Here is a 24,285-nt window from a genome sequence, read left to right as displayed (position 1 = left end):
TGGACACACACACTGGGCACCCTCACTTAAAGAACTGAGTTTGGGAGATGCAGATGTAGACCTCAGTGTCCCCAGAGAGAATTCATGCCAGCAATCCAGTGTGGGAAGGTCTGCGCAGAGCCGTAGTCGGGTGGGGCCTCTGACCAAGCCTGCTGCAGACAGAAGACCCAAGCTTGAAATGCCAGGCCAGTGTGTACAGGTACGCATTGGAGAGAGCAAAGGGGTCCTTGAGTTGTCAGTATAAGTAAACACACTTTTAACCATGAACTTCTGGGGAGTTAGAATCAGATATATGCAGGGAGACAGCCTCCAAACTGGAGGTGGACAGTGATGTGTACAAGATCGATCATTTGTATACACACACACTGGGCCAATATTGAATTGGTCTAAAAATTTAATACAACTCTGCAGACATCGGTCTGGTTCTTTCTAGAGGTTGAAATCTGTAGGTGGGTTAACCCTATATATAAATTAATCGTTAGTAACACTGGTCTGTCTCATTCCTCCTCTCCTCTCTTTTAGAGTTTGTGGTCTAGGGTATCCTCTAGTTACATTTAAACTGCAAACCCATATTGGTCTGGCCTGGGAACGAGCGACATTACAGGCACAGCTAGAATGTAAGTAGTGAGGGAGGTGTACGTGTGAGACAGGAATGCTCAGATTAAGATGTGCGCCTGGATGACATGTGCCGAGACAAATCAAGACACTTGGGTTCCGATGCCCACATGGAACAAGAGATACATAAGAGATAAAGAACTGGCCAAGAGGAATGTAAACATGGATATGCAAATAGAGAGACCTATAGCAATATTGGAAGAGAAAATCCCAGACTTTATTGAGCTGGAAACTGGGGCAGAATTTCTGTAAGGACGTTTCAGAGACAAAAGCCCCTTTAAAGGTGTGAAGAGGGTCACTTGGAAACACAAAAACCATTCATATGCATACATCCATGCTTAGATACACGGGCTGAATGACAAAAACTCCTGAACGCCTCACGCAGACTTTCCTGTGGAGTGAAACCGACGTGGGCAGGGAAGTGTGGGCCCCACGACCACATTCGCAGGCTCATTCACAGAGAAATAATGTGTCTTTGGCTGGAAGGAAACTGAGGGCAGAGCAGGCCTAGCTAAGGGTGGATGGCTCTCAATTAGTAAGATTGTTTCTGGTTACAGTTTCTTCCCGTCTGGGGGCGGGGGAAGGGTATGTGTCGATCAGGTAGGAGGATTTCTAAGAGGTTTTGAGTTCTTGACCTTGAGCGGATGGATGGTAGCGGAAGAAGAGCTTTCCACTTTGGGTCAGGAGGAATGGATGTTCCCTTGCTCTAAGTCCTGTTTGCGGAGGCGGCTCAGGGCCTAGTGGACTGACAAAGACAGAACCGAAAGAAGTGCGAAGTTCGACCTCTGGGAGGAATACAGGGGAGCTATGCTTTCATTTTGCTATGCTTTCCTTTTTTTCCTGGAGGGGACCCTGCAGGGACGGCCTGCAGAGGGTGGATTAGCAGGCGCCTCTGTGACCCCAGACGCGCACGTAAACTGGCCTAGGGTTTGGTTTGCCCGCGGCGTCGATTTGCCGCGGTCCCTCTTTGTCTGAGCCCAGCCGGGAATTTCAGCTTTTATAGGGAAGACCGCACTCGGGTGGAGCCCGCGCCGGGTCGGGCGGGGCAGGGCTGGGCCGCGGGCCGGGTGGGAGGCTCGCAGGCTTCGGGGCCGCCCGAACCCCGGGCCACCAGGACGGGCCTCGGGAGCGCCCGGCAGCCCTGGCCATGCCACCTGGGTGGTTTCCTCGAGGGCGCCGGGCCGGGTCGGGGCCGCGCGGTCCACTCGGGCCGCTGCTCCCCGCCGGCCCGCCCCTCCCCCGCCCCGCCGCGGCCGCAAGGAGCTCAGAAGGCCCTTTGTTAGGCCCCAGGGTCACACCCGAGCCCTGGGGGCCGCGGAGGGGCGGGAGAGCCGTGCTCTCGGCGACAGAAGACCTTCTCCTCGCTCGGAGGCCTCTGCCGCCCGACCGCTCACACGGTTCAGGCCCAGCGGGGCCTCGCCCAGGCCGTGGAGGGGAGGCCGCGGCCGCCCCGGCTACTCCGCCGGGCTGTACGGCCGGCGGGGTTCCGTCTGTTTGCGCTGCTGGGGCCCGGGAGACGGCGGCCGGGCTGAGAAGCAGCCAGGGCAGGAGTGAGTGGCCTCTTTAGGCCGCCCCCGTGGCGGCCAAGCCGTCTTCGTCGCGAGCACTTGGCACGGGACGACCACCGACCTCCGGGCCGGCCCGACGGCCTCGCTGGTTGCCCCCAGTGTGTCCGTGGGGAAGAAATAGCTGACTTTGTGTCGGACGAGAACTAATTAACGAGGCTTTTCTACGATATTTCTGTAGAAGGCCCCCTTTCCCAGCGCAGGCTCCTCTCCGCCTGTGTCTAATCGAGGGTCTCGGAAATGGGGGTCCTCACTTGGTTATTTTTTAGAGCCAGGTCTCCACAGCCAACATCGCCCCTCAGCACCCACGGGCTCGGCTCCCCGTGATTAGACTAGCGGGGGAAGTCCGCTAGGAGAAGACCCTGACAGCATAAAATATAATTTGTGATCTAAAAGACAGTTTCCAGTATAATCTCATTATGCACCACAGACTCCCGGTGTTATTTTGTGGAAGGCGGACAATGATCAATTTACATTGACCCGGGGCTGGGCGAGCTTTTAGATGGTAATTGCCATATTGATTTGCATGCAAAAAGGAGACCTGCTAAAATTAAAGACCGGAAGCTAAATTAAACTAAATTTATTGTCTAGGTGCAAACCAGAGGAACTGCTGGGGGAGGGGGGCTGAGTCAGGTCAGGGTGCCAGGGGCAGAGCAGGTGAGAGGCCCAAGAGCTTCAGGAGGTCACAAATTTGGGAGCGATCTTTGCCCTTGTGATTTCATAATGTGAGGAGGGGGCTTGTTTAGGGTCTGGGGAGCTAGCGGAAAAAAGTTATAAACAGGCACTATTGCATTGAAGGCACTGGGGTCTTTTAATGCTAATAGTAATTGCGAGGGGGAGGAGAGGTTTATAGGGTTATAGGGGTCTTCCTGCACCATTTCCGGCACCCACCCCCATTTCTATTGTTCTTCTCGAGCGCTCGCAGTCGTGCCTGGGACACCCAAAACTCTCGTAGCTGAAGAATTTTTTTCTAAAAAATCAGCCCTTAACCGCCCCCCCCCCCGCCCCCGCGAGCTCTTCCCGAGAGTGCGCGAATGTGCGGCGCACCGCACGCGCACCGCGGGCAAGCCGGCCTGTTGGAGGCTGCGGGAGTTCCTCCCCGGACGCAGGAGTCTCAGGCTTGGCCGGACGCCGATCGCTTCGGGAAGCCGCCCGCTCCAGGTGGCCCAAGGCGGGGTGGGGTGTCTGCCGGGGTCGCTTCCTGGGAGGTTGGAAGGCACTGCAGCGAGCTGGGAGGGTGGTGGTGGCGGGGACTGGAAACCCTGCCCTGATCGCCAAGGCCGGAAAGTTTAAAAAAAGAGAGAGAGAGCCACTGGCCAGAAGCCAGGGGCGGCCGGGCTGCTGGGGCGTGTTCGGCTGGCTAGCGAGGTGAGGACCCGGCGCCGCCATCGCCTCCATCCCTCCCGCTGCCGAGGCCCTTGCCTGTCCAGTCGCTTCTGGGGCCATTTCGCACATCCAGAGCCTCGGCCACTGGAGGAGCAACCGGTCCGGGGCCGGGAAGCCCGCAAGGGCGGCCGAGTGCCCGGTTCGCCTGCCCGGCCGGGTCCCCACCGAGCGAGCTGGAAACGGCCCTCGGCTGTGGAGCCTGTGGCGTCGGGTGTGAGAGTTCCCGGAGCATCTGAAAGCCTGGGGCAGACCTGGAAATTGGGGATGGTCTGGGGAGGGCAGGTTGGCCGCCGACCTGAGCTTCTGGAACGAGAGGTTGGGGAAAGGAAAGTTACTCCAGCCCCCCAGCTTGTCTTCGGAGGTTGGCTTTTTGTGCCCCCCCCCCCGGGGGGGCCGTCCAGTAGGGCCTGACATCTTGCAAGCCGCTTGCCTCTTAATTCCCTCCCCACCCCACTTTGGTTTCTGGGATTTTTCTGTTAAAACCCTGGGAATGGTAAGTGTAGGCACTGTTTCCAAAGGGCTTTTGCTCTATCTAGATAATTTGATTTATTGCTTTATGTGGCAAAACTAGGGTGGCAAGCCTCGTTCCAGGACCAGGAGTCAGCGCTTTCTGCGGAGGCCTGAGAGTCTTGACCCACCTACCCCTGCCTATTCTGGGCTCCTGGAGGAGGCGAGACGGGAGCGTGTTGAGAGCCCTGGCCTCAGACCAGGGTAATCCCAGTGTAGGGAGATGTGTAAGGTGTCAGGGAAATTGTGAAAGATTTCAAATGAACCAAGAGATTACTGAGTGTAGGAGAAACTGGGTTCTGGGCTCCTTGTGGACTGAGTTACATAGGTGTTAAACGGTATCCTTTTCCACTGTGCTTGAGTACGAGGGCTCAGGAAGCCTTCGCAACTTCTTGGGGATTTCGAATGGCACAATTAGACCAATAATTGGCTCCTCTCCGCAACTCCAGGACTGAGTTTGACCGTGGCCCATTTTTACTAGCTGTGTGACCTTGGGGGCAAGTTATTTATGGCCTCTGAGCCTCAGTAAGTTTCTTCATTTGTAAGACTGGGAATAATTATCCACCTTTAGGATCAAAGAATACTTGGCACATAGTAGGCCCTGAGGATTAGTAACTGCTTTGAATGACTGATCATGTTCCTGTAAGTTGCTCCTCCATTCCCTGCTGCCCCTAAGACCCTCTGAGAACCCTTGAAACCTGCTTAGGCCAGTGTCCAGGGACCTGCGATGGAGGGTAAGTTCCCCTCCCAGGGTATTCCCAGGAATACGCCTCCGGACCTCCGTGGGTTCCTTTCTCTTTGTTGCAGTTCTTTGCATTCTGCCTTTTAAAGGATTCCATATGAAAGGACTTGGATTTTTTTCCCCTAAGTGGGATCATTATATGGTTAGGAATTGATTCCAGAACCGGTATCTAGGTGCTCTTTGGCAAGTCTTCCCGTCATTCTTGGGGGGGGGGGCGGGGAGGGAACAGCAGTGGCTGGAGGGGAGAAACCTGGTTGGAAGAGGAGAGGGGTGGCCTGCTGCAGAGGCCAGAGGTGCTGTGGTTTGTTTGATAGGGATTAAGTCCGGATGTTATGAGGTCTCAGTGTGGTTTTCAATAAAGTCGGCCAGGGATTGCTTCTTTTATATCGATATGTATTTAAAAAAATTACTAGCATGAGAAGAAAACCAGACCTGTATGGATCCAGGCCGGTAGTAAGCTACTGTGATCAGGTTTCCTCCTCGCTCCCAGAGGGGAAGTCAGCGTTTGATTGAAGCTACACTTGGTTCTTGACTCTCAGGGGATGCCTGCTCTGAAACAGAAGCCCTCCCTTTCTCTCCTCCTCTCCCCCTCCTCCTCCCTCTTTTTCCCTTCTTCCCCTAAAAGCCTTTGTGCTGAAAGAGCTTCAGTAGGCACGAATCCCCGTCCCTCTCTAAAGAATGCCTTCCAGCCTTTGCTGACATTGTTTTGTGAACAGTGGGTTTTACCAGGCCAGCGGTTTTCCCCCCATCTTAGCTCACTGGTTTAGAGGTAGAGTCTGGCCAGGATGCGCCAGACTGCGATGATTTCCACCGTGTGTGTAGCCAGGGCCTTGCCTGTAATCTGAAGACACCTTAACCTTTGCCCTCGCTGCCCCCAGAGGGGGTGAAGGTGGGGAGAGCCAGGACAGGGGGTTGTTGTTGAGGGTCTGTTTGTTTTCTCCAGCAACAGGGGCTGAGGGCTGAGTGGGGCAAGTCAGAGAGTATGTCTGTTCCAGCTTTGGGTCTGATTTAAAACTTGGTTTAATTGGAGAAACTCTTAGGCATTTAACAGTTCTGTACGAACGCAAACTTGAAATAGCTGTAGGCCTACGTCATTTCGGAAAGAATAAATGAAGTACAGAAATGTCCAAACTATGTAAATCCTGGAGTTGTCTGCCCTCCCATAAACACATGACAAGTGCCAAGGCATTTCCAGTCAAAACACCCGTGGGCCCGGCAGCCTCGATCCTTTGTATTTATTATTTTATTAACAGCATTTTACACAGCATTTAACAAGCACAGGCTGCCTGCTTTGCACCCCGGCTCTCAGCAGACTAAGGGGTGGAGAACGATTGGGGGCGGGGAGCAGTGGTCTCCAGAAGAGACTTCTAGCCGGAGAAATCTCTTCAGATGGGTAAGGAAAAGTAGCGTTTCGGGTTTATTTCTACTGGGCCCAAGGAGGAGACAAAAGTAATGCTTTGGAGCAAGAAATCCCCTCTCTTCTCGAGAGGAAAGTTGTGTAGATGTTGTATGTCTGGTCTTTGCGTCCATTCGAGAAGGTGAAACAGGCTCTATTTCATGATACTCTGCCCATTGGTTATTGGTGATTTTCAAAGAATAAGTATTTGTCTGCTATCGTTATTCTCTATCCTGGTGGAAAGTTTATAACGAAAAGTAATGCCTTTCTTAAGTCATAAAATGAGCCTTGTATGATTATTTAATTAAAATCTATTTAAGGACCGATTAGGCGTGTAATTTGCGCTAATAATGACGATTATGGAAATGTTCGACTTAACCAAAAATCATAAAGGAGACATTTTGATCAGTGGGGCGACCAGTAAGTATTCCGGGAGTGGGACATTTCTGAAACACAAGGCGTTGGGCCGCGAGCTGCAGAAAGCGCAGAGCTGCCTGGCCTCCCTGCCCTGACCCCAGGCATGGCCAGGGCAGGCCAGCCCACGCTTTGCTGAGCATGGAAACCGACCCTGGGAGTCTGAACAACCTTTCTTCCCAGCTGAGGAAATGGGGGAGGGGTGCTTGCCCAAGCTACCAGGAGGAGAAAACTCTGGGAGAGCTGATCAACCCCGCAGAAATCTCCGCGAAATGGCTGTGCTCTTTTGCTTTAACAATCCGCAGCGACAAACGCAAGCTGCCTTGGCTAGCCTTGGCTGGAGCCCGGAGGGGTGGGGTAGAGGGGGTCCCTTGTTCCGGAGAAACCTGCCAGCTGCTGGGCTTGGTGCGAAGGCAGCGAAGGCAGACACAATGCTGCTGTTGTTGGTTTGATCTCTAACTGTGGATTGTTAGTCTGGCTTTAACTATGTGGTAAGGGGGGAATGTGAAGGCTGTTTACAGCGAGTGCAAATAATGTGACAGCTGTTGGTGCGCGAGCAGCGCTGCGCCTCCTCGGCACTTACACAAAGCGCGCACTATGCAGCCCCGCGCAGAGCTGCAGAGGTGGCCGCCACTTTCTGGCCAGAGTGTCCTCGGATGAGAGAGAGCGCAGCAGCACCCCCCACCCGCCCAGCCCCCCAACACACACATTCATGGCTCCCAGGATTGGCATGGAGGTGCAGCATGGGTTGTGTGTTGTGGTTTAAGAAACTTGTTAGGCAGAGGTGGTGGGAGAAGGCCCACGGGGTCATGAGTGTCACTGTCTGGGGGGACGTTGGCCAGGATCTGTGGGCCTGGGTCCTCAGCTGCTTAGGACAGGGGTTTTAAGATTTGGGAAAATAACTTTCAGCCCTAGACAAGCTTGTTGGAAAGAATGTATTATTAGCTGAAGGCTTTCTGGAAATTGCAGAGGCTCTGAAGGCCGTTGTTCCCCCCTCTGAAATGGTCCTGTTATTCAGACAACTTAGAGAGACAGGCGGGCGCTGTGTTCTATGCACTCGGCACTGGTTTCCAGATTTGATTGGAAACGCTTGTGTAGGTTCAGGCCCCCCGGGGGGTGCATTTGGGGGAAATGGGCGCAGGGTGGCTTTGGATGACCCACATGGCTGAACTTGCCGTCCCAAGCCTCCCCATTTTCAAGAGCGCGATTGCCTTTAGCTGCAGGACGCAAAGGTGCAGTCCTGAGGTCTGCCCACAGCGCCACCCGCTCTGTGACTTAATCAACTAGATGCCCACAGCCACAGGCCTTCTCTGAGTTGCTGGTCCTCCGCCAGCCACTGCAGGGAGGCGCCAGGGTGGGAGGGAGAGCAGTTGGTGGCTGCCAGTCCTGGAGATGCAGGGCTGGCCCAAGCAGGCCGGCTCAGGATGACCAAGAAGGTAGGCCTGCCTCGAGGCTGTCCTGGGGCAAGCTGGGTGTAAAAAGCGCTCCCCCCCATCCCGAGGTTGAAGCCTTCGCAGCTCTGGCCCCTGGGTTTGGAGGCTCATTTAGAGCTGACATAATTCTACGTCCTGTCCTTCTATGTGACTTTGATCCCTGGGTGTACAGCCTACAGGATAGCTGCAAATCAAGTTCATTGTCCTCCCCACACCTGGTCTACCGTCTGAGTTTTAACGTGGACCTCTACATCTAGTTGGGTTCCCTAGTGGGGAGCTGGGAGATGCTTCTGGAGCGATACATGAACTTCGGTGCCAGTTCTATAAATTGGTCTCTTTTTATGACGTGTGCCATTTTCTGTAGGAATGTTGCTTGCAAAACGAGTTTCGCCTTGGAGGAAAGGCGGAAAGATAAACAAGCCTGCAACGCCAAAACACTGGCAGTCTTTCCCTCCTTCCAGCTCTCTTAAAGCAGCCGGGCTGTATTTCCAGGATTAGACTCGGGCTTGTGAGGAGGGACTCTGCTTGGCTTTTTTTTTCCCCCAAGCAAATGCAAATTAGAGAAAAATAATTTTCTTTCAACGATATGCAATGTATTAGTCACTTGTTATCGTGCTCCGAGGCAGGCCTCATTTGCACGTCTGCCAGCTCGCTCACATCTGCTCGGCGCTGTTCGGGGCATTTTAACCTTGGCGGTGTCGTGTCTAGTCCCACGGATCAAGGAGGAGTAATTAAGCTCTGAACAGCTACAAAAATTCATGGGCCCCCATCTATACAGCAGTCGTTCACAGCTTTGTTTGGGGTGTTCTGAGTTCCAAGACTGAGGAGCAGACGTGGGGTTCCTATTGTTCCTTGTAGAGAAAGTGGGAGCCCTTCTCCTCCTCTGACCCTCATCCCCAGCCTTCCCAGGACTCCCAGGCGGCACACAATCAGCAGGGAACCCGGGTGCAGATCGCAGGACCCTGTGTATTATGCAATTTTTATGCGTAAAAAGTTCCTTTGTGCTTCCTGTGTGTACTAATGATAGCTGTTGTTAATAGCCTTATGGTATAGCTTGTCCCTTTGGGGGGGGGGGTGGACATTAAGTGCGTTTTATTCCTACAAAGCCCTGGTGGAGACTGCAGTGCATTGACACCCCCTCTAGAGTTGTGGTATGGATCGTTTATTCTGGATTTGCCCCCAGGTTGTGTAGACTCCAAGTGGGAACCCAGCTCTATAGGGACTAGACCAAGGGGGTATGTGAGGTTTGGGGGGGTGGGGGGGGGCAGGGAAGGGGGAGTATGGGTGATTAATTGCATTCAACCTAGGTTTTCTGTCCTGGGGCACCTCCTGTTGAGGGACACCAGCTTCCAAACGGGCCCCCTCTTGCATACACACGTGGTTGTGTGTGGCAAAACCGTGAAAGAAAGTGAAAGGAACAAAAAGCAGAGGCAGTGGCCTGGACGGGTGGCAGGGGAGAAGGGGAAGTGTCCGACGTTGGGCCATGGCTTTGCCTGGTCGCGGGGGGGGGGGGGTGGTAAGTGGCAGGCAGCCCCGGTTTGGCAGCGACTCTCCGGGTCCATCCTTGCTGGTGCGCCCCCCCCCCCAACCCCTCCCTCTTTACGGTTGGCTGCGCTTGGTTTGCATCTTTCTGGGCAGGGGGCGTCCACGGAGAGCAGCACTCCAGTCTGGTCGGAAGGGAGCCCAGGACGATGGCTGGGTGGGGTCTGCAGTGCCCATTCCCGGGGTGGGCTCGGCAGCATGTCCTGAGTTCTCCGTGACGGGGGCGCAGGAAAGGGAGCGTGCGGGCCGCAGGGCCCAAGGGGTTAACTGGGGTCGGGGGATTGCGGAGGTCGGGCCGCCTCCGGGAGGGAGCTGGAGTTCCTGGAAGGCTGGGCGGGGGCGCGTCGCGAGGGTGTGGGTGTGTGCCGTGGCGCGGCCCGCGCGGGGACCTCGGCGGAGGAGCCGCGGGGAGGGGCGGGCGAGCCCGGAGCAGCTCGGGTGTGTGTGGTGGGAGAGAAAATCCCTTTGTTGCCGACCGATCGTGCTCTGGGCTGAGGCGGGGGAGGGGGCGCCCCTCCCCCGCTCTCCCTGCAGCCGCCGCCTCGGCCGCCCGAGGGCCAAGTTCACTCCCCGACAGACCCGAGTGGCTCTGCTCTGACCCAGGCGCCCTGGGAGGAGGCAGGGAAGGTTCTAGTTGCCCGAAGGGTCAGGGCCGCGCGAGTTTCCCGTCCTTCTCTCTCTTTCTCTCTCTCTTTCTCCCCTCCTGCTCCGCAGCTCAGTCTGTTACTAATGCAAAACTTGGGGCGTGGGTGGGGACGCCCCCGGAGGCAATGGCCATGACTTGGAGTGTGCCAAGAGACAGCGCCTGGGCAGGCTGGACCACTCCTCCCAACCCCCACCCCTCCAGCACCCAGGGAGGGTGGGAGGACCGAGCAGGGACCTCCCTCAGCCATACCCCTGGAAGACTGTGGCCCTGCCTGGGCCTGGGGGGCAGAGGGCAGCCTTGGGGTCCCCCCACTAGCGGCTGCTACACACACCCGGGAAAGAAGCCCAGGAGGACCCGCCCCAACACTGCACATCCGGGAGAGCTTTTTCTTCTCGTCTCCCACCCCCACACAGCCCCCCCCATCCTAAAATAGGAACTTCTTCACCCCTCCCTTCCTTGACACCAGTTAGAGAAGTGCCGCTGTGCGTGACTCAGTCTGTGCTTGGAGCAGCCCCAAGAAGGGCTCCCGCGTGGTTAGCTTTGGGCTTCGATGAAATCCCCACAATTCTGCTGAAGGTCACCCCTCCCTGGCCTGGCCCCCTCTGTGTCCCTGCCTCAGCCTTCCCACTACCACAGAGACTATGCAACAGTTCTGGGGTTTGTTACATCGTATGTTTAAGGGAGTCCGATGCTGTTTCATGCATGGGGTTAAACGTGACATGGACCAGCTATTGCCAGGCAAAACTCAAGTCCATAATATGGTTTAATCCTCGGGAAAACGTGGTGCCAAATATTTACAGATGAGGGGACCGAGGTTGAAGAGGTTCTGCCACCTGCCAAGAGACATGCCGTGGCTGAGGGTGAGGCTGTGGTGACCACATTCTTGCATGTTCTCCAGAGTCAGCCAGCCATGCAGTGAGCGAGACCCCTTCCCGGAAGAGGTCCCTAGCCCACTGAGGACCCCAGCATTCTGCACACTGGCCAGGATCCCTGATGCCTGCCTGGCCTGAGCTGGAAGCCCCCGAAATCCTGTCCAGGCCTTCTTGGCCCCTAACTGGCTAACTGCCTAGTCGGGGCAAGGGCTGCCAAGTGAGAGAGACACTAGGAGGGGTCACCATTAGCGCATGGGAGTTGGGATGGTTTGGTGGCGATGCTTTCCATTTTGTCTGTGCCACTTGACAAGCGTGATGTGCAGACTTTAACGGATCGCCGCCTCAAGGGTGGAGGCAGTGGAAAGTGGCCTGGTGCCAGGAGGAGCCGGGGTGGAGAGAAAGGAGAGGTGCCAAGAGTGGTCTGGTGCTGGCTCCCCTCCCTTCACTCATCCCGGCCTCTCATGGCCACTCCTTCTTCCTGTTCGACCTGCTATTTGTTGGCTGCCAGGGTAAAGAGCCTTTAAAAAAACCCAAACGTTCTCTCCTGTTCCTCAGCACATAACGATGTCCTCGTGGCAGGAATAAACGAAATGGTGGTGGGCGCTGCTAAGCGCCCGTGTGCCCCCTCATGTCTTTTCAGAGGACGCAAGTGTCCCTTTTCTGGGATGCCAGGGTTGGGATGATAGCTCCTAATCGTGGTCCATCTGACCTCTTTCTGCCAATCAGGCCCTTCTCCCCAGTTCCAGGCCAACTCAGATACTAATCATAACTCGGCTCCCAGAGCAGATGAACGCCTGCCTAAGTCTGTCGAGGGAGACCCCCAGTCTCCTGTGCTTTCGGTTCCCACCAGATCCAGATCTGGAGACCACTCAGGTCTGTGCGTCTTGCAAGCCCCTTCTCTCCCGGACCTAGGCACTCCAGTGGGCGGTCACTACAATTCCCACTGTGTTCTTTAGAAAGCAGACACTCTCCAGTCCCCCCGTCTGGCCGCTTCTCAGCCGCCTTCCCTCTTCATCCCAAGTCTGGGTCCTTGCCCCTTCTCGCCACTGCTGGAAAAAAGGGTTAAAAGCAGAGCCAAGGTGTAGCTTAGCAGCTCACACGGGAAACAGGTTGGTGCTTGTAAAGTACTTTTCCTGAGTGACTTCACACATCTTGGCACTTCTAGAAGCATAGCCTGCATGTGGAAGAGAAGGTGTGTGGCGGGGGGAGATGTTGAGAAATAAGGGCAGATGAGCCTTTTATCCAGCCAAGTACCTATCTGTTTGTCATCTAAATCACATCATTGGCCCTCTGTGCTATGTCCCACCGCCAAGGGTCAGAAGTCGGTTTTGAAGCGCTTTCCTTCCCTTTGAGGTAAAAAAAAAGGCCCTAACTATTTCAACAGTTGCTTCTAGAAGTGGAGTGGGATGAGCATTGCTGTATCTCTGCCTCAGTCTCTGTGTTTCTTACCCCAGCGTACCCCTGAGTTCTGCGTCCCAGGGAGATGGGGGAGGGGAGCTGCCCATCCTTCAATAATGGCGGAGTGTAAGGACTGTGGCCTCCACTGAGAAAGTTTCTGCCTGCCGGGGATTTGGGCTGCTCCTCCTGTCTGTCAGTCACCCTGGAGAAGGGCTTCCTGCCAGGCAGGGCCATTGCTCATTGGCCCTTTCCACTCAGCTCCATCTTTAGCCAGGCACCTGAAGAGTTAAAAGTCTTTAGCTTGTTGCAATGAAATTATGGCTGGCAGTGGCGCCGCTGTTTGTTCAACAGACCTCCACTTTTAAACAGTTCACAAAAAGTTCATGGGGCAGCTAAAGATTATAAGAGTGTGTGTGTGTGTGCATGTGTGTGTAGTCAGCAGGATCCGACAATGTGTCCCCCCCCCCTGCTGCTTCATGTCCAGCCCTGTCCTTCTGTCCCCCCACCCCCATGACACTGAACCTCACGCTGGGCCCCAACCCTCCATCTGACCCTATGCATGTGAGAACGCTTCATTCTGACACCTGGTGTCATTTATCTCTACGGCGTTAATATTGAAAACCCCACAGGACGAGCCCTGGAGAGGGGGAGAAGCTTTGAAAGCACCCAGTGGTCCCAGGTGTCGCTAAACTCTGTTCACCCTTCTGCCCCCGTCCAGGCTGCCCTTTCTAAAGCGAAGCCCTTTCAAGGGAAGGGGGCCACTGGTTCTTTTTGAGGGGGAGGGAGCTCTCGGATAATTGAGGCGGGGGTCCTTGTTACAAGGGATCTAAAGGAGGCGTGTAGCACGCGGCTTGGTTGAGGGAAGGCCGGTTTGTAACACTGGGACACCAGCAGATGGAGGTTTCGTAGACACACTCTCTTCTTCCCTTGTCCCTCTCTTGGGTTTGAGTGAGTGACCCTTTTGCTCCTGATGTAATGTCCGCATTTCATCATGTCACACAGTGATGGGATGGCATGGTGTGGTCCCACTGCTGCTGCTGATGACCAGGACACTTGCCCCAAGGAATGTTGTTCCACCCTCTCCATTAGGCCACCCAGAATGTCTTCCTTTTATTAGAAGGGGCAGCAGGGGTTAGGGAGGGGACACTCCGTTGAAATGTCCCTGTGGTCGGCCCAGCACTAGTGGTGCCCTTCCCCCAACTTGATTTGTATATTTGGAAGATAGAAGAAAAGCCCACAAGCCCCCACAGAACCTTCCTCGGCACTGGACTCTGTCTTTTTGGGGCGCTGTGGCTAGCCCGTTGGAAACGCCCCAGTCTATCTGAAGAGAGACACTTCCTAGAGAAGTAGCTTCTTCAGAAGCCCACTAGGCCTGCCCCAACTCTGCAGATTTCTGCCTCTTCCTCTCCTCCTCCAGTTTCATTGTTGAGGTCTGACCCTGTGCGGTGTGTCTGTACGTGGCTCTTGATTCACAGGCGGTGTTCCATGTATAGGGGGCCAATGGGGGATGCTGGTGGACAAAAGACCTGGTTAGGACAAAGAAATGTGAAGGATGGCCTAGCTTTTGGATTCAGTTCTCCCAGGTGCTCCCTCACCCGCACCCTCAGTTACTCCCAGAAAGAGGCTCTGAACCCGGTGTCTCCAACCCAACCGACCCGGCAGTCCGTTCGTTGCGTGTGCTAAAGTGTAAAAGCAAGCATTTGCATATTTTTTTCCTGCTAACAAAGGAAATGTGTCGACTTAGGGAACATTTGGGCTTTCGGAAACTGTGTGGGTGGGGTGTGTGAGGGAGGAGAAAGAAAAGTTCCCCTGATCATCTGCACACCAGTGATTTCACACTCGGGTTTGGGTCCCGTGTAAAGATGCTGTGGCCGGGTCCTGGACAAGGGACACTGCAGTGTGTTTGTGAGCAGGGAATTGCCGAGGGCCATCGGTCCCAGGCATTAAAGGCTCCCCTACTTATTAACCCAGCATTTAACAGCAGGATATGGGCTGAAGCGCAGTCAAAAGAAACGGCTCAACCTCCAAAGAGCAATTAAAATCCTGCACGAGGATAAATCACGCGCCGTGATAATCCTGTTAATAAAATGCAGCTTGTCCTGACCCTTCACTCATGCAGCAAACTAGAATGTGATGTGGGTGGGGGTGGTGGGCAGAGAACGAGGGGGGGTGCTCTTCCCTCCTCTGCCTCAGCAGCCCTCCCCCTCCCGGGTGGTGGGAAATGGGTGGTTTTGCCCGCTCCCCGAATGCCAGCGGCTCGCAGCCCGGCAGCCTGGGCTGCTAAGACTTCTGCGCTCGCTAATGATTTCTTGTCCCCAGCGTGCAGGCGTCATTGAATTACTCAGCAGCCTCCCTCTGCAGCTCCCAGGCCAAACCACCCAGGCCAAACCACCCGGGTTTGGTGCTTAATCTAATCTAGGGCTCGGGTGGGGTGGCTCATCGGTCCACCAACTCTTTTTAACCCTCCATCTGTAAGTTACACACCCCATGGCCCTGGAAATTCAGCCCTGGGAACCTGTCGTAGTTGGGGCCGCCACACCTGACTGTGGCGCCTTCCCCCACCTCTGATCCTTTCAGCTTCAAGAAGAATCAGTGTGTGGTTCCCTGGGATCCAGCCGTGGATGCTTTCAAGCGTGTTCTCCAAAGGCTGGGAAAGGGGAAGGGAGGATGGCCCTGGACAGGAGGCGGGGGAGGGGGCTGACCTGGGCTCCACCTGCTATGATTGGATGGCGTGGGGCGTGGTGCTTTAATTAACCTTCTGCTCACCCTGGGTGCCTCCTGCCAAGGAAGTTGCCTTTCTCCTCTCCTGTACCTTCGGGTCAGGTGTGTCCCTTCGCTCCTGGACATCCTGTAGCTCCCGTAGAGCTTCAAGCAGAAGAGGGCTTCTCTTGTTCTCTGGCTCTTTATTCAACCTCCTGGGAATTTTTTTTTTTTTTTTTTTTACAGACTAGACGCTTGAAGAAACGCTGCCATCCAAGAAGACGACATGCTTTCAGCAACCCCCCTGTATGGGAACGTTCACAGCTGGATGAACAGTGAGAGGGTCCGCATGTGTGGGATCAACGAAGACAGGTGAATGCGCCTGTCCGCCCGAGGCCCCGGGCTCCTGAGCAGAGCTCACGCTGAAGCCCCCTCACCTTCTTACAGCCAGAGGGGGCCCGCAAAGGGTGGGGGAGAAAGATCTCCCGCCTGGCTGGCGGCCCTTGATTTACAGTTTTAACAGGCAACCCGGCTCAGCGAAGCATTGCCGCCCTTTAAAAGATTAGCCCCTAAAGCGGCCTTTCAGTGCACTTTCGTCCTTAATTTATTATTTCATATTTATGAAGGAGAATTAATCCCGGTCTATATGCTGCTTTAACTCTAAATGTCAGGAGTGTGGGCCCAGGTGGATCGGCATTCGATGTGCTTTTAAAACAAATAGTTTGCTCAGTAATAAATGGGGGGGTAGCCACCCTTTACTTCATTCAAGCCTGGGGTTTCTCCGTGTCCTCTGCTGCCCGTTCAGTGAGGCCATTGGCCCCTGGTTTCAGTCACCCAACAGCTCTGTTATGCTTCCTGATCAGTAATTTTGGACTGCAGGGTAGAGGCACTAAGCAATAGACGATTGAAGCTGCTTTTCAAGGTAATGATGAAACTTTCCTCTGCTGCTTGTCAGTGATTTTATCCTGGGGATTTGGAAGTTGGCACCAAGCACTTTCTTTATCGATGCTCTCTGATAACAAGTCCCAGGGCAGCCGCAGCAGCCTGGCACAGATGTACAGCTTCCTCTGGAGCCTAGAGCAGCTGACATTTGTGTGATATTAGTGTGTTTCCTGCATCATTTTGATAGAGGCAGTCAAATATGGCTTCATTATCACCATGGAAACCAGTTTCATAGGACATGGTACCTAACTTTATTTGGGGAAAAGTTTTGAAAGCCTGCCCTCGTGGGTGACACAGAAGTGATTGAAGCTGCCAGCCAAGAGCCTCTAGCCTTGTGGCCTCCACTTGGTCTTTGGCCACTGTACTGTTTAATGTCTGTCCTCAGCTTATAAGGGTGTGGTAGGACAGCAGAGCCCTGAATGGCCTACGTGGCCTCTCCAGAGAAAAGATTGCAGCAGAGGAGTGATTGTGCTTGATTTCTCCCTTACCCAGCTTGGGACATATTTGTGATTTCACGTCTCCGTTGTCCTGCCTTTCCTTTGTTTTTGGCAGTCTAGTTGAATCACCATTTGGGGACAACTTTTAATATAGGCCATGGGGGAGGAATTTTTTTTAAAGGCAGTTTGAAATAATGGAGTTACTAGAAACTGGTCTGTTCTGGGGCAATCTATGAAAGATGGGTTAAGTGAGGAATGCTTTCATGAAGTTCGTGTGTCCTCTTAAATAGGAAAATTCCCGTAAATGATGGTGATGCTTCAAAGACCAGACTGGAACTGAGGGAAGAAAATCCCTTGAACCACAACGTGGTAAGAGACTAATGGCTTCTGTTGATGTGCTATCTGAGTATCAGTAATCTGTAATCAATCGTGCATTCATTTGCATACCATTAAAGGGCCTTTTGGGGGCCGGGTGGGGGTGTTTCGGGGCTAGGCTGAGTAGTAGCCTCTGCTGCAGGACCAGACCCTCACCCCAGCTCTTCCTGTCTAGGCTTTCTGGCCGAGCCCTCCTTTTGACATGCTCGCCATTTATGTCCCTGTCCCCTGGTGACTGGTGGGATATGTGCTGCCTTCTTTCCTTCCATAAGCCACGTGCCACATCAGTGCTCCCAGCTGGTCAAATTTCCAGCCTCCAGTAGACCCTTAGGGTCTACCTTTCCGGTAAACTAGGAAACACAGACCTGTCTTCAGACACCGGGGAGAGGAAGTCAAAGGACGCAGCCACGGTTTGACCCATGGCCTCTTTATTGATTTAGAAATGAGACATCCAAAGCCCTCCATTCCTGTTGTCCCACTCAAGATCGCTTCTTGTTATGTTAAATAAGGCCTTCCGGGAAAGACGGGTGAACACCGCCCTTGCGCGCAGCCTGACAGGCCCAGGGAAGGTTAGTGCGAGCTCTGTACCCCATGAGGGTGGTGCCCAGAGTCGGAGAGTTGGTGTCATCTCTGTTGCAGCAAAGGCTTTTTGCTGAGACAGTGAATTTTCCAGAGTTAAGAGGTAACTGCATTAATGTATGGGCCTCAGGTCTAAAGGGATCCATGTTTTCCTGGCTTTCGGGATGGAGTCGAACAGAGGTGAGAAGGCAGGCAGCAAAGGGTTTTGGATAAGGGAGGAGGGGCCACAGACCCGGGGAATCCTTTCTTTCTTAACCTTTTCTGCTCGGATCTTGAGGCTGATGTCCTGTAGAACTAGTCTGCAGTTTCTCTTGGGGACGGGCTCTGCTGCTTGGAAGGAGCGTGCTAAGTAACACCCGTGTTCTTCTTCTGCGAAGGTGGACGCAACCACAGCCCATCGGATCGATGGCCTGGCAGCGCTGAGCATGGACCGCACTGGCCTCATCCGGGAAGGGCTGCGTGTCCCTGGCAACATCGTCTATTCTAGCTTGTGTGGACTGGGCTCAGAGAAAGGTCGGGAGGCTGCCACAAGCACTCTCGGTGGTCTTGGGTTTTCCTCCGAAAGAAATCCAGAGATGCAGTTCAAGCCGAATACACCTGAGACAGTGGAGGCCTCCGCTGTCTCTGGAAAACCCCCAAATGGCTTCAGTGCTATATACAAAACGCCACCTGGAATACAAAAAAGTGCTGTCCCGACAGCAGAGACACTGGGCTTGGACAGGCCTGCCAGCGACAAGCAGAGCCCTCTCAACATCAATGGTGCTAGTTACCTGCGGCTGCCCTGGGTCAACCCTTACATGGAAGGTGCCACACCAGCCATCTACCCTTTCCTTGACTCGCCAAATAAGTATTCACTGAACATGTACAAGGCCTTGCTACCTCAGCAGTCCTACAGCTTGGCCCAGCCGCTGTACTCTCCGGTCTGCACCAACGGGGAGCGCTTTCTCTACCTGCCACCACCTCACTACGTCAGTCCCCACATCCCGTCATCCCTGGCTTCTCCCATGAGGCTCTCGACGCCTTCGGCCTCCCCAGCCATCCCACCTCTGGTCCACTGCGCAGACAAAAGCCTGCCCTGGAAGATGGGCGTCAGTCCTGGGAACCCCGTCGATTCCCATGCCTATCCCCACATCCAGAACAGTAAACAGCCTAGGGTGCCCTCTGCCAAGGTCACCAGTAGCCTGCCAGGGGACACAGCTCTCCTGTTGCCCCCCTCGCCTCGGCCTTCACCCCGAGTCCACCTTCCCTCCCAGCCCGCTGCAGACACTTACTCCGAATTCCACAAGCACTACGCCAGGATCTCCACGTCTCCTTCGGTCACTCTGTCGAAGCCATACATGACAGTCAGCAGTGAGTTCCCTGCGGCCAGGCTCTCCAATGGCAAGTACCCGAAGGCTCCAGAAGGGGCTGAGAGTGCCCAGCCGGTTCCCGGGCACGCCAGGAAAGCAGCGGGTCAAGACAGAAAGGATGGTGGCTCACCTCCTCTCTTGGAGAAGCAGACGGTTACCAAAGACATCACCGATAAGCCACTAGACTTGTCTTCTAAAGTGGTGGATGTAGATGCTTCTAAAGCTGACCACATGAAAAAGATGGCTCCCACAGTCCTGGTTCACAGCAGAGCTGGAAGTGGCTTAGTGCTCTCCGGAAGTGAGATTCCGAAAGAAACGTTGTCTCCTCCAGGAAATGGCTGTGCGCTCTATAGATCGGAAATCATCAGCACGGCTCCCTCATCCTGGGTGGTGCCCGGGCCAAGTCCTAATGAAGAGAACAATGGCAAAGGCATGCCGCTGAAAAACAAAGCCTTGGACTGGGCCATACCACAGCAGCGGAGTTCTTCATGTCCCCGCATGGGCGGTACAGACGCCGTGGTCACTAACGTTTCGGGGTCGGTGTCGAGCGCGGGCCGCCCAGCCTCTGCATCGCCAGCCCCAAATGCCAACGCAGATGGCAGCAAGACCAGCAGGAGCTCTGTGGACACCACGCCATCCGTCATTCAGCACGTGGGCCAGCCCCCGACCACGCCTGCCAAGCACAGCGGTGGCACCAGCAGCAAGGGCGCCAAAGCCGGCAACCCCGAACCGAGCTTCAAAGCAAACGAGAACGGCCTTCCGCCGAGTTCAATATTTCTCTCTCCAACTGAGGCGTTCAGGTCCCCACCAATTCCCTACCCCAGGAGTTACCTCCCTTACCCAGCGCCTGAGGGCATCGCTATAAGTCCCCTCTCCTTACATGGCAAGGGACCTGTCTACCCTCACCCAGTTTTGTTGCCCAGTGGCAGTCTCTTTCCTGGGCACCTTGCCCCCAAGCCCGGACTGCCCTACGGGCTGCCCACGGGCCGGCCGGAGTTTGTGACCTACCAAGACGCCCTGGGGTTGGGCATGGTGCACCCCATGTTGATACCTCACACACCCATAGAGATCACTAAAGAGGAGAAACCCGAGAGGAGGTCCCGGTCCCATGAGAGAGGCCGCTATGAGGACCCAACCCTCCGGAACCGGTTTTCTGAGATGTTGGAAGCTGGCAGCACCAAGCTACACCCAGAAGTTCCCGCCGAAAAGAACCTAAAGCCAAGCCCCAGCTGGAATCAAGGGAAAACTGTCGTCAAGAGTGACAAGCTCGTCTATGTAGACCTTCTCCGGGAAGAGCCAGATGCTAAACCCGACACAAACGTGTCCAAACCCGGCTTCGCAGCTGAGAGTGTTGGCCAGAGCACGGAGCCCGCCAAGCCCCCGACTGACCCGGCCCTGCAGCCACACCGCGACTTCATCGCCCTGAGAGAGGAGATGGGGCGCGTCGGTGACTTCCACGAAGCTTATACTTTCAAACAGGCTCCGGGCCAGTCAGTCTTCAGCTTAAGCAAGGAGAACGTTCCAGCGGCAACCACCAAGGAGAACCTGGGGGTGCCAGTCTCGACTCCATTCCTGGAGCCAACTCTGGGAAGTGATGGCCCTGCGGTAACTTTTGGTAAAACCCAAGAGGATCCCAAACCATTTTGTGTGGGCAGTGCCCCACCGAGTGTGGACGTCACCCCCACCTATACCAAAGATGGAGCTGATGAGGCAGAATCAAGTGATGGCAAAGTTCTGAAACCGAAGCCATCTAAGCTGGCAAAGAGAATCGCAAACTCCGCTGGTTACGTGGGTGACCGATTCAAGTGTGTCACTACCGAACTGTACGCAGATTCCAGTCAGCTCAGCCGGGAGCAGCGGGCATTGCAGGTGAGCCCCCCACCCGAATTTCAATCACTTTACCAGTTGTCAGCTTTTTTTAATGTGTAAAGAGGATTGGGGAGTATAGGGCAGGACACCAGGCAGATTTGGTTAAGGAAGCTTATGGTAATTGAAATGTAGGAAATGTGTCCAGTAAGGGGACATGAGTGGCAGTACTGGAGGTTCATGTGTCTGGATACTTGTAAGTTACTCTGTAGATTTTAAGAGAACTCCACTTGAATGCTGAAAACGGAAGTTTTAATTGTTGCGAAGGATGTCTAAAGACTGCATGACTTTTACCTATTAATTGCTTTGATTTCTCTGCCGTTACTGTACGTTAACGAGTATATCTAGAAGTGCTGTTAGGATGCCTTACGTGATACTCGGTGGAGGTGTGTAGCAGCCGCATGTCTGTGGGATTCTTGCAATTTTTTTCACCAAAAAAAAAAAAAAGGAAAAAAAAAAAGCTCGCTTAAAGGGATAGAGTATGTATTTAACTTGCTAGTGAATGATAGATGTTGTATAGGAATTTCCTTAAGATATTTTACTTTTAATTAAAAGATAAATAAAGCCAAATTGTTTTGCAATGTTAAGAAAAAAATTGGTTTATGCTTATAAAAATGGATGAAGTTATCTAAATGATCCATTGAGTGCCCATTTTAATTACATAGATGGAAGGATTACAAGAGGACAGTATTTTATGTCTACCCGCTGCTTACTGTGAGGTCAGTTCTTCAAATTTTTATTACTAGAATCTTACATAAACCTTTTGAGTTAAATTTCATTTCCAAATATACAAAGGGAAGTTTGTGGGCCATGGTCGTCTTTATTCATTGTGCATTTTATTTTCTTTTCTGTTGTGTTTTTGTTTTGTTTTCTTTGCGTTGTGTTTTTGTTTCGTTTTATTTACCTTCAAGAGAATGTCTGTCTCTCTGCACTAGTGTATGTATAGACATACATACACGCCACATATATATCTATATACATATGGCTTTACGAATAAAGATTGTGTGACTACTTACATATAGATACCCTTAAATTTTTATCTGTTAAATTTAAAAATATCTCAGTTGTATCATAAATTGTGGTTGGTTTTGGGCAAACTTTTCTTTGAAAATACTTTCCTTTAAGGTAAGGCAAATGAAATAGCTTTTATGGTAAGGCGTTGTTTTTTTTTCCATCTCCGTTTTCTTTCCAGCGTGCAATGATGCGCTTCTCAGAGCTGGAGATGAAAGAGAGAGAAGGGGGCCACCCAACGACCAAAGACTCCGAGGTGTGCAAATTCAGCCCCACTGACTGGGAGAGGTTGAAAGGAAATCAGGACAAAAAGCCAAAGTCGGTCGCCCTGGAGGAGGCCATTGCCGACCAGAACGACAGTGAGAGATGTAAGTGAACCCAGGCGGCTTGCGTGGGACCATGTCGGTGGGAACGGGCCTATCTGCTCCCAGAGCTGAGGGAGGTGAGAGGAAGCGATTCACTTACAATAGTTCACCGAGTTGGTGCTCTTGTCATCCATGGAGTGAAGGGCTCATTGTCCTTTTGAACATTGTAGCATCCCGGAATGAGGCGTCTGTGAAAGATTGTTTCCTGGGCCACATTTCCGTTTCCAGAGAAACACTGGCCCTGTAGTTAGTAACAGTGTAACACAGTATCGCCACGGCAGTGGGCAACATAGTTGGGGCAGGTGTATGTTCTATTCTGTAGCAAGTGTGCATGTGTTCTGTTTTGTTTTGTAGCAGTGGAATGCTACTTCCAGCCAGAGGCGGCTCCCCCATCCTCCCTAGGGAGTGTCTTTTTGGGAATGGAGAGTACTCGTGTTCTCCCTCCAGAGGAGGGGTTTTGTTAAAATGGGATGCAGGCTGATGAAGGCACCATAAATATGAGCAGAACTCTTTTCTGTGGCAGGTTTGTTTGCCATCATCAGGAGCTGACAACACAATCCACGGATGTGGTACACACAAGGGGGATGTGCCCACCAGACAAAGGGTGTGTTATGTTTTGGAGGCAAAATGTGGAGCGAAACCTAGGGCTTTCCTCCGGTCACACTCTTCAGTCCCCCTAGCTGGTCCCCCGCTGTGATTGACTTTGGGATTTGCCCAGGAGATTTCCTGGGCTGATAAGATGCATGCGCAGCAAGTGGAGGTCTTTCTTCTCATTTCCTAAATGTACATGCTTGAGGCCTGAAGCCTGCTCCAGACCTCAGAAAGCTCGTGAGTGGTGGTGAATTAGGGTGTTGGGTGAACGTCAAGGAGAGTGGGCACAGAAATCCTCCTGCAACGGTACAGTCAGGGGTGGGGGTACATTTGAGGCCTCTGTGCCGTTGGGCATCACAGGCCCAGCGTTCCCATGCACGCTTAGTTCAACGGTGCCTGATGGAGCCTGGGAGAATTTGTGGTCTGGGAGAGTGTGCTTCTCGAGTCCCCATCCTCCACCCCCAGCTCATCCTTGGGGTCAGACAAAGGCCTATGGCCAGGGTTCTGGGCGAGCCACACCAGCACCAGTTTGTTCCCCATTAGTCCCGTAGAGGGGAGTTTCTGTTGCTAGTTGATGGCGGCCTTCCCCGAGTACCAAGGACTCCGGATGGGCCTGAAGTGAAGGTTTCTTTACTCCTCCCCCTCAGGGGATTGAAAGGTGGAAATAGAGCATCCGGCCTCTCTTGAGTAAAGCAGCCGAGAGCCTTCCCCCTTGCCCACGCTCACTGCGGACAGGCGGCCCTTCCCTTCTCAGCTGCCTCATAAGGCCAGCTCTTGGGGAAGTTTCTCCGAGAGACTGGCAGTCGTGGGCAAGGCTGAGTTAATGGGAAGGTGCTTCTCGGAGGAGGGGGGACTGCCTTCGAGGGAGAAGCCCTCTTTGTTCTGGGTGGATGGCCAGGGAAGCTGGAAGAAGGGAGCAGGAAGTTAGCCAGCCCCGAGTCTTCCTGCCCTTTCTCTGGTTTGCCAGTAACAAGCCAGACCCAGGGTGGCCGCTGCCCTTCACGTCTCCATGACCTCACCCCACCTTTCTTCTCAGAGAAATTTGTGGCCTTCCCTGTCTTTCCTGCTGAACCTAGAGATGAGAACTCGGGGTGGCCGCTGGGGAGCAGGGCCCGAGCCCCAGATGATTCAGAAAGGCCTCCCCACCCTGTTCCCTTCCCTGGAGCCCGCAGAACAGGGCCCGGTGAGCCATAAATCTCCACCGAGGGCAGACGGGTTGGGGAAGGTGAGGGGCTCAGTTTTATACATTGGGGCAACGAAGGAGCTGGGTCACCATCCTCAGTCTTCTGGGGACTTGGGGCTTGTGGTTGGTCAAGAGGAGTAACCTAGAGATCCATTCTCCTTGCTGCCACCTCCTCATCCAGGCGACAGCAGGTGCTGGATGCATTCAGCTGCAAATTAATGGCCTTCTTGTCCTTTTGGCCCTCGTATCTTGAGCCCATGTGGGCTCAGGCCCTGCTCCGCATTGGTTCCCTTCTCCAGTTTTCTTCTCACGGGTGTCACTGTGGCCAAGGGCCAAGCTGGGAGCACGTGGGAGCTGAGGTGGGGATTTGG

At 53.8% G+C, this 24,285-nt stretch overlaps 1 protein-coding gene across 18 annotated transcripts in view; it reads left to right on the top strand.

Annotated features, from left to right (window-relative positions):
- The window catches only part of BCOR (BCL6 corepressor), a 115,556-nt gene that overhangs the window by 73,070 nt on the left and 18,201 nt on the right, over positions 1-24,285 (top strand). For 12 of the 18 annotated variants that reach the window (XM_070258412.1, XM_014728805.3, XM_070258413.1 and 9 more), the window contains exons 2-6: positions 15,463-15,588; positions 16,886-16,964; positions 17,927-20,767; positions 21,430-21,483; positions 21,957-22,143. In XM_070258412.1, the coding sequence (XP_070114513.1) occupies positions 15,503-15,588; positions 16,886-16,964; positions 17,927-20,767; positions 21,430-21,483; positions 21,957-22,143 (3,247 nt within the window). In that variant the 5' untranslated portion in view covers positions 15,463-15,502. The remainder of the gene's footprint in view (positions 1-15,462; positions 15,589-16,885; positions 16,965-17,926; positions 20,768-21,429; positions 21,484-21,956; positions 22,144-24,285) is intronic. The other 6 variants (XM_070258417.1, XM_023634006.2, XM_070258418.1 and 3 more) reach the window with 1 other exon arrangement.

The sequence above is a fragment of the Equus caballus genome, chromosome X, assembly GCF_041296265.1.
Source record: "Equus caballus isolate H_3958 breed thoroughbred chromosome X, TB-T2T, whole genome shotgun sequence".
NCBI classification, from domain to species: Eukaryota; Metazoa; Chordata; class Mammalia; order Perissodactyla; family Equidae; genus Equus; species Equus caballus.
This window is presented reverse-complemented; position numbering and strand designations above follow the sequence as displayed.